We start from the raw sequence: 10,089 nt of genomic DNA, 5'->3' as shown, positions 1-10,089 counted from the left end.
GCCCATCTTCTTGTCTTTCAGTTTGTCTATCAAAGTTGAAAAAATGCTTCCCAGATACCTTCCTACTGTATTAGTGAACAGCATACATAAGTAATGTTTCCCGTTCACCAGGTACTGTTTTATCTTTCTGTTATCTTGCTCACGTACACGGGCTTGTCTGTGATTAATGGAAATGGTGTCAGATGCTGGAATTTATTCTGACCAATGAACACAGCTGACTCAGGGGAGTACAATCTCTTGGAAAGTAATAGAACAAAACCCAATATGCATAAAACAAATCCAAGTCAGTAGGCTGGAGCTGATAGAACCAACTACCTGTGTAATAACAAAGCAGCAGAAAACATTTCTCATGTGGCCGCGTAAGCTATATGGTATCTAGTTCTAACGTAGCTTACTTTCTGGGGTCCCCCACCTCAACATTACAGAGGTTTTTTTTAGTAAGTAAAGTATTATCCAACAGACATCAACGTGATTAATACTTTGATTTGTGCAGTGAAGGAATTTTACTGTGTTAAGATTTTAAATAAATTTATTTTTGTGTGAAATTGGTTTCACTTACAAATCTCCTTTCAGTATTTGGCATGAATTTTTTTACTCAGTTTTAAGTTCTGAATTGTGTATAAAGGTCATTCCAAGCACAAACAATTTAAGTTTGAGGTTCATCCTCTTTCATTCAGAAAAAAAACAAACATCCTCTGTGGACTTCTTCAGTGTATTCTGGGAAAAGTATTCTCTTGGCTGTTGGAACCCGAAAGGCTTTGTTACCTAAAGCTATGTTGTGTTCCTGAGGTTTGACTACTTGTGTGAAAAGGTTCCTGGTCACCCTGTCCTGTCCTGTGTGATGGGGAAACTTAAAATTAAGCTTCTCTCTACAGTGCCTGAGAATTTCCGGGCTTTGCCTTTGACTCTGGGTTTATCATCTGTGCTGCTTCCTGTGCTGGAGAAGGGAGCAACGATGTTTGCGGAGAGGGACTTCAGAAGAGCTGAGATGAGGGTGATGATGGAGAGCTTGCTGTAGGCAGCATTTCCAATCCAGTCACTCATTGCTGCGGCTAAACCATCACATTTGAAAAGGAAGTCCCCAGATTTGAGGTCACTTGGGAGCTAGATGGCTTGTGAAGCATCTGTTGGTCTGAAGCATACAATCAAATTTTGACTGAAGATGGGAAAGTCATTTAAATCCATGCCACTAGTGGCTTACAGTGCTATTTCCATTTTCAGAAGTGAAAGCTCTTCATCGCAGTGACAGCAAATGACATGCAGAAGTAGCTGTAGTAAAGGGGTTCTGGTGTTTTGTGTGCACACACGTGTGTTTGTCATATAAACCCATAAAAACGCATAAAGGAAGGACCAAAGTCCTCAAATAAGTATGTTAAATGACACCAAAAAAAAAATTCACTTTAATGAAAACTTTGAATGTTGTAAAACTTCAGCCAACCCACAGATTTGACAGTTTTTAATTCAAGGAAGCACTAATTCCATTTAACAGAAATGGAAGACAGCTTTTGGGGCAGGAGGAGGTTGTTGCTTTGCACATTTCAGTGAGCATATGGCAAGCTGATGAATATGTATTTGCATATCTGGAGAGTTGGACTAACCACCTAATAACTCATATGTAAACTTCCACTGTTTGGTTCATTTTAAATATTTTTAAAATCTGATCATTTCAAGTCTCCCTGCCAGTTTTGTGGGTTTACAACTGATTAGTTTTCCTCTGAAGTGACCTAGCTGTATTGAAGAAAGCAAATGCCCAAATTAGCTGTGATGCATGGTTGAATTTTTACAGCTGGAAAAGGACGAGAGCAGCACTAGACATATGGTGGGGTTACAGTAAGACAATACCCATTCCAAATAATTCAACAGAGGCCCATGGAAGTATAACATGAATGATGCTGGTGATGGAAAGCAGATTTAATGTTACTTCAAAAACTGCTTGCAGTAGCCTTTGAGACTCTTCTGCTCAGACACCTCTATTTTTAACGACGCTGTGGCCTGGCAAAGGAAGAGTGAAAAGCTCCGGTACCTGACTGACTCGCCCGCATTTTCTTCTGATCTTCAACCAGGCCCTGTGAAGAACAGCGGTCGCAGAGCGGTCGCAGAGCGGTAAGGTGTTTCTCTGTTGCTGTGTGTAGTTTGAATATGAAAAGGCATGTGGGTTTGGGGGGTTTAATGTATTGCTCTGAGGTTTTCTTAAGGGTCAGGCTTTTGTCTCTTTCTGCGGGGGAGTGGTGGGCTACCTGCAATTGTATGAACATATGAGAGTGGAGGAAAGTATTCAGTTTTTTTATTATCAGCATTATGAGTTGCAAATTCCCAAGTCTGATGAGCAGTTGAAACTTTAAAAAAAACCCAAAACAGTAATTAATAGAAACGCTGAGTATGGATGTTTGATCAAGGGGAGAAGCATGAAAGAAATTACCAGGTACCTACTGTTACTGAACTGATTTTTAACAAAATGGAGCACTTGCATTTCAACTGTTATTTGACCATTTTTGGACCAGCAGAGTAAACAGAGAACACAAGCTTGTAGGAATTATTTGAGGAGGTGTAAGGCAGCACTAAATATAAGGCAGAATGGGTTTCTGGCTCACAGATGAATCACTGGCTGAGACTGCAATGGTAGGTAGTTCCACTCCTCTTAGAAAATTCTGTGCATTACAAACTGCCACTCATTTCTCTGAGTTTTCATTTTACTCTAGGAAGGCAAACTTTTAACATGAGTATATGGCACCCTTTTTTCCTCCTTCCTTTTAGATTTCGCTTTTGTAGAGGACTTGTCTCAGGAGTTTGAAGAGAGCTTTAATACACTGAAAAGAGTGTAGCCTGAAGTGAAAAATGTCGGTGTTTTGGGTGCTTGTCAAGTTCTCTCTCTTTGCCGCAGAAAACTGTGACGGGTGCCTTGCTGTGCTGTGTGAGGGTGCTAGGGGACAAATCAGTCTTGTAGCTTTAAGACCTGATCCCACCAGTGTCAATCAACGGTGCTGCATGGAAGGTTTTAAAGGGTTCCTGTTGCAGGAGGTCAGTGCGGGGTGCAGGCTAGTTGGACAGCTACAGTGAAAGTCGCACAACTCCGTAAAAGCTTCTAGTTGTAACAGGCAGTCTTAAAATTGGAATTGCAAACACTTGGTAATGCCACCTTAATTTTTAAGAAAGTCACGTGTTAGAAAACAGCAGGCTGTTACACAAACACTAACAAGTACGGGCTAGCGGCTTGCCATGCTTCAGACTTCGGCTGACCTACCTGAGTCAGTCCCTGCCTCTGCACTTACGTGACCTTTTCATATTAATGGACTAACTTGAAAACACTGGAGACACACCGATAGTAATTCCACCAATTGTCTACTCCTACACAGAAGAATAGTTTCTAGGAATCCTGCAGAATTGATTTCAAAATGAAAAAACATATGAAGAATCATCTAATTAACACTCCCTAGAGTTGTAAACCCTGGTTCAGGTGGAGAGGGCTAGGTGAAGGACTGCCTGTCTGCACCCATGTCCCTCCCTCTCTAAGCACCTACAGCTGGCTACTCCCAGAAAGTACAGGCAGTTACACGTTTTGTTTTGTTGGGAGGTGGAGGGGCTGAGTGGGGAAGACAGCCAGGCTTCTAGAGCTATACCCTCTTGTCATTTATGCGTTAACTTCTGATAAAATAGAATTGCTCTTTTAAAAATAGTCAACATGTAGCAAAAAAGCTTCCAGTTCCCTGCTGAGGCACAGCTGAAGGCTTTGGCAATGCTACTGATGTTCTCTTACGTTGACTAGGATCTAGGGCTGCTTCATGTTAACCTGAGTAGGAAGGAGAGGTTGCGGCTGAGGCAAAAACAAAACCCAAAGCAGTTTACTAGTATGAGTTTGTCACTTAGTACTCATTCTTTTATTTAAACTTTAAATAACAGATGCAAATGCAATTAAAACACAGGATACTACACAAGACATTAAGAAGGTGAAAGGTGTGAAATGAATTCAAAACTAGAAACATCAAATTAAGGCCACGGGAGTATTTACCTGAAAGCTGATGCCAAGGGCAGAGCCCAGCTTCGGTGCCACGGTGAACAAAGGAGGAGCTGCAATAACCCCGCCCCTCCTTGCACAAGCAACAGTGCAGGTAAAGACAAATGAATGGCTGACAGCGTAATTCAGTACACGCCATTTCAGACCTGACAGCAGAGCTTAGTCATCAGTGCAGAAGTGAGCTGTGACGTGCTTTATGTGAAGGACTGCACAGAAGGTGGGGGAGTAACACCCGCAGGTTGAAGTGGGCAGTACCAGTCAGTGCACTGGGGTTCCCCCTCACCTGCTGAGCATACCTTCTGCGAAGCCAGAAAAGAAGCCGCCCGTTGCTGGTGCTGTTGTCTGCATTCACCAGCTGTAGTGGGGACCTGAGTATGACTCAGGTGAGTGCTTGGTGCAGGCACATACCACTGGCAGCACACAGCACTTGCCTCTAAGAGAATGTTCACCCGCCCAAATCCTCTTTGGAAATCCTTAAAACACATTCCACTGTGTTTCCTCTTCTTTTTTTTTTTTAATACACACAGGGAAACAACTAATTTTCCACTAACTGATTTGGAATACTTTTGTTTTCCAGAATGGTTGAACTGAGAAGCTGACAGCAAGTACATATGTAAGAAAGTATTCCACAGAAGTTACTTCAAGGTGGTTAGTTCTAGAGCTGAGTGCCACTTAAGTTTGCCTCACAAGCGATAATGCTACACATCTTTTCAGTGTTTCATTCACAAGCACTCCCTAGTCCTTCAGACAATCTGCTGTCTAATAGCAGAAGCAACATTACTATTGATTATTCCAGTAAAAGGTGCAGAATAAAGAGCAAGGACTAACCTGCAACATGAACTTAAGTACTTGACCTACATGTGTCATAAAGTCTGATTTTAATTTCCTACTTGAATAGCTTTAGAGCAGTATTGGTTTTGTGGTGAAACAGTACTAAAATAAACAAGTGAAATTTTGCATGCTCTAATGGAAAAGTAACAAATCTTACAAACCTTTTTTTGTAAAATCAGGGCATTAAAGTTACCACGTGAGTAAGTTTTCTAAGTGCAGCCTTCCCTTACTTGTAAAATATTTTTTTGTAATTTCAAAATGCTTCAAAAGATGCCCCAAAATAGTAACATAAAGTTTCACTCACTATCTCTAGTGAAGCCATTTATGCATTTGGGAGCTCAACAATAAAGCATCTTCAAGCATCAGTATACAAAAGATCCTTTGTACGCTCCTTTTTAAATAGGGACTTGCTCACCCTTGGCCTTTGCGAGAAGTGACCTGCATCTTGCATATCTAGTTTAGTTGTTTACTCACCTCTGCCCATAATGATTTTGTAAGTGTAGTTACTCACTCACTCCTGGACTGTAGAAGCTTATGCAGTCCTCTTCATTCTGAAAGCAGAAAGCAGGGGAGGATACTGCTCTCAATGACTTTGCCTTCCACATGCCTTCTCAGGGAAGGTCTACATCAGATGACTTTTCTTCTAGAGCTGAAATGGTCAATCTGGGCCACACACGGGCATGGGGCGTCCATCTCTTCTGACAATGTAGACTTAAAAATGAGTCAGTGTAGGCAAAGGTACTATCAGGCTTTCATATGACTCAATGTTTCAATGAAAAATATAAATCAAATAGGTCCAAGAAGCTCTTCTCTTCTGCATTTGCCCACCCTTCTCTTCTGTCAAGAGTATCAAGAGCATCTCCATTCAGCTTCAGATGACAAATAGACCAATTTTAATGTATACCCAATTTGTGTTCAGTTAATACAGCTTAAATTATTCACCTTTAGGTATTTATGTAGCCTGCGGTACATAATTAGACATGAGCTTTAAATTCCAAAAGGCCATTTGCAAATTGGTAACAAAATCTCAAGTTGAGACAGAGGAACAGACCTTCGCCAATTCTCTTGCAAACTGTGACAGCATGCTTTAGATCTTTAATTATAGACAATTTTAAAAATTTACTTTTAAATTCAGAGATTATTTTATTCTTCATTCATCTCATTTTGTGTATTTCAGTTAAATTCCACGCAGAGGGGTACAGATGATTTAAGTCTATTTACATCAAGTCAAATCAAGTTTGGATATAAAATTTGAAAAGTTCATTTTAAGTTTTAACTACACATTTGAGGTAAGCTTCTGTCTCTTTTTCTTAATTCCAGTTGCTCTGTATTCTTCTCTTTGCTTCAAATATTCTGTTTTGCATTCTTCATAGAATAATGGATCAGAATAGCTACAAGACAAATACATAATACTGTTTTTCATCTTGGAACATAGAACAGATATTGCATGAGTAACACTCATAACTGATCCTACTTTCACACTCAAAGAAAACATGCTTGCCTTCAATAATAAAATACCTTTTTTTATAAAATACGTAAGCCTTAAAGTTATCCTTGTGAACTCTAAATACCGCGTTGGTTTGCATTCTCTCTTGAGGCATAGTCCTATTCAAGCCTCTACAGTGAAGCCATGAAGAGGAAAGGTAGAAAAGAGAAAGATCTTCGGTATTTCAGTTGAGCTAAATAATTTACTGTTATGCGCAGTTACATGCCTCAGCATAAGAATTGGCTACAGCACACTTACATTTATGCATCCAAGCAACTACTGGGGACAGGTTCAAGTGTATGTCCTGAGCATTAAACATGGAGGTCCTTGATCATTAAATTCAAGTCATTTTTCTCATCATTTTGATTTTAAGTATAATTATTCAAACACTAAACAGTTTTTTTTCAGCAGTGTGTATTTTTTTGGGATGTTGCTTTTTTTGTTAAAAAAAAAGGCAAAATTTACTGCATGGATGCATAGACAAGTAAGACTGCGTTAAGTTCAGCAAGTTCTCACTGCAGTTAGGCTTGAACTCTTGCCTGACTGTACATGTTTTTTCATCAATTCTTAAATACCTGAGAAAAACTGTCACTAGTTTAAAGGCATTTAATCTTAATCTCTGGTTAAACAGGGCAGGACACACATTCCACCAAAACCCAAACCAACTTCCTTCTCCCTCCCAGTCAAACTCTAAAAATCCCCAGCTCTCACCCTGGGAAATTCAAGAATCTAACACTTCAGCCTGATGGTGCTGGGGATAAATTAGGACTTCCAAAAGACACATTTCAATCTGCCATGGCATCAAGTTGATCTCTCTAATACCTTACAATGTCTCATTGCTGCTGCTATTGCTGTTCACAACAGCAGGACACTTCCAGGACAAAGACTAAATCTTAGAAAACAGTTGAAGAAGAAAAATCAAAACAAACTTGTCCTGTCTCACTAACAGAGTGTGAAGGTGCTTCTGCCCACACCCATCCCCACAGTGTAGTGAATACAGGCCTATATGTCATCTGGGCTGAAAATCTAAATCCATCACAACTGATATGAAAAAGAGAGTCTTTATGGCCATAGGACAGCTTTATTAAGGAAATAAAATCTTGTCAGGTAGGCCCTGATCAGCATGTTTTTTTCTAAAGCGAAGATACAATTTTCAGAAAATACATCAAAGTCACTGACCTTGTAAAAAACTCTTTTGAGAAGATTTACGATTTCTACTCATTTCTAGATTAGTATAGGCCATACAACAAAAAAAAAACCCAAAACTCACGAGGGACTTACTAGCCAACCAGACAATCCTTCAGTGCTGTGTTCTCTTGACGACACTTCACCACCATAAGAAGACCGGTTTCTTGACAGCATTTAGTAAATGCTGCAAAAAAAGAAAAAACAAAACCAAAAACTAAATTAAAGTTAGAAAAATTACAATCCTCCTATGTGTATACTGTTCCATATAAAAAAAACCTCACAGACCAGATCTGATCTATCATTAATATAACCGCGGTTGGCCTGGAGTCTCATACTGTTTGCAAGGTCTTGTCACTTGTTTAGCAGCAAGATTTTAATTGGGATTCTCCCCTCATATCACGTAACACGTTCACACACATACTGCTGCTGCTAATACCAACAAATTTCTGAAGTTATTCTTGCAGCAAATCCATTATTCTTGTGCCTGCTTTTCATACTGACTACTCAGGGCTATCACAGAGAAGGGAAAAAAAAAAAAAAAAAAAGGAAGCATGAAAAATTAGGTAAGCCAGGGTTGTTAGTGTTTCCTCTACAGTGAAAGCTTTTAAAATTACTGAAGCACGTTCGTATCTACAAATTAAGAGGACAGTAATCTTGACAGCAACTACTGTCTCAAAGAGTGCCACTGGCGTTTCCAAAAATCCCGCCTCCTCCTGGGAGTGCAAGGAGAAAGCCAGCAGCTTATCAGCTGGGAGTGCCAGGTTGTGCTCCATGGCACTACAGTGCTCCAAGAAGGGCTGTTATCTTCTCTGTATCTTCTCTGCATTGTGTAGTGGGCTGTAGCTGTTCTTCAACAGCGAGTTTCTTTGAAGTCCAAATGGCTGGTAAAGAGCATTGCCCACAAAAATACTGATCATCAGCTACATTTCTGGGATCATCATCTCTGGCATTTAAGAACAAAGGAATATAAAAGGGAGGAGACACAATTATCTGTTTCTTCTCCAGAGAAAACAATCTTGCCTCTGTTTGCTCAATGAAGTGAAAGTACCCAGTCAGTCTCAAGGGTCTCGAGACTTAAAAACAAGTCAGTGAGATACTTTAAAAGAAGTAGCACTGGGGGCTGGAGGGGAAGCAAAGTCGTGGTTAAGGGTATGTTTTTTATCTGGAAGTAACTGAAATTATGCCTCATTGTTATCAGCACCCTGTTTCACTAAATAATAAACTGGGATAAAATTAGCTGTTATTCTTATCAGGAGATTTCAAACTGTTTTGTTATAAGGGGTCTGAGGAGTTAGTAATCATCTGTGTTTTAACAGGTGGAAAGAGGGAGACTAAGCCAATTTTCCAAGATCAACCAGTGGCCAGGTCAAGAACAAAGTCAAATCTATTGTGTCCCCTTCCAGAGTTCCATCTGCTTCTCTTCCGAGCTCTTCCTGGAAGTGATTTAATATCAAACAAATTTAGGGCATACAGAAATTGTTATATTCTTGAACATCTTTAGCAAAACCTACAGCTAACTCAGTGACACCAAAACTTAATGATGCTACATCATACAAAAGGTAAATCACATTATCTATAGTCAAGGTACAGGTACCTTGAGTATGTTCACGTACATTCAGTATGTGCATTGAGTATCATGTGTATATATATGCTCAATGCATTGCTCTTATTCTGCTTTGTCCAAAAACTTGTACTTCATATACTCACAGTAGAATCTTCCATTTTTTGTACACGGCGATCGGATATGTAATATTTAAAGAAGTTGCAATTTTTTTATCACCTCCATTATCTAAATGTACTGTATAGATACAACCTATCAAGTCACACTGGAAATCAAAAAGGAACCTCAAACACCTGCAAGTTACTGACCACATGAAAATACGGGCACAACTGTTAAAAATAACAACTGTAGTGTAGTCCTGTACCTGTCCTTTTATGTTTTCAAGACATTTAGCTGAATTTTCAGGTTTGCCTACTAAGTTAACTGTTGATCTTGTATTATGATATAACTTCCATTACATCAAAACTTTAAAATAAACAAGAAAACAGAGATTTATGCCTATAAAAAGCAGCAATCCTGTCCTTTGCTCATAGAAGACGGCCACTGAAATGGTCACTAAGCAATCGCAGACTTCAGTGGAACAAAATCCACCTTCTAGTATCCTGGACACTATTAACAAAACTTAAAGGAGAAAGTGATCCAACAGCTGCAAGCCACCCCTAGGTGAGGCTAATCTGCCTGCTCATGGCTATATTAATCAGGCTTTTGACAAAATAACTTACAAAAAAAATTATTGTTTGCTGAAAGTGTTGATGACAGTCTTAAGTGTCCCTACATTGCCAAACTTACAGATACCTTTGCAAAGAACTTTAAACATTTTCTTGATGAACACTTTCAACATGCTTCAGTGCGGCATCTAATATTATGCACTGGTAACATCACCATACTCCACTTGTATAATGTACTAGATGAAAGTATGCAAAAAATGGGTTTAAATTAACCAGTTAATTACTAGTTGGGAAGACACTGTAACCTGTGCTCAAAGGTATCTATTAACTACCATACTCAATT

The 10,089-nt window shown here is 39.4% G+C and overlaps 1 protein-coding gene across 3 annotated transcripts in view; it reads right to left on the bottom strand.

Annotated features, from left to right (window-relative positions):
* Window positions 1–3,861: 3,861 nt before the first annotated feature.
* CMC1 (C-X9-C motif containing 1) overlaps window positions 3,862–10,089 on the bottom strand; it is a 46,461-nt gene continuing 40,233 nt past the window's right edge. For all 3 annotated transcript variants that reach the window (XM_086614553.1, XM_086614554.1, XM_086614555.1), the window contains 2 exons: window positions 7,611–7,701; window positions 3,862–6,234 (listed from right to left, as the gene is read on the bottom strand). In XM_086614553.1, the coding sequence (XP_086470679.1) occupies window positions 6,120–6,234; window positions 7,611–7,701 (206 nt within the window). In that variant the 3' untranslated portion in view covers window positions 3,862–6,119. The remainder of the gene's footprint in view (window positions 6,235–7,610; window positions 7,702–10,089) is intronic.

The sequence above is a fragment of the Tauraco erythrolophus genome, chromosome 7 (genome assembly GCF_009769465.1).
Source record: "Tauraco erythrolophus isolate bTauEry1 chromosome 7, bTauEry1.pri, whole genome shotgun sequence".
In the NCBI taxonomy this organism is placed as follows: domain Eukaryota; kingdom Metazoa; phylum Chordata; class Aves; order Musophagiformes; family Musophagidae; genus Tauraco; species Tauraco erythrolophus.
Note: the sequence above shows the minus strand (reverse complement) of the source record. Positions and strands in the feature narration are given on the sequence as shown.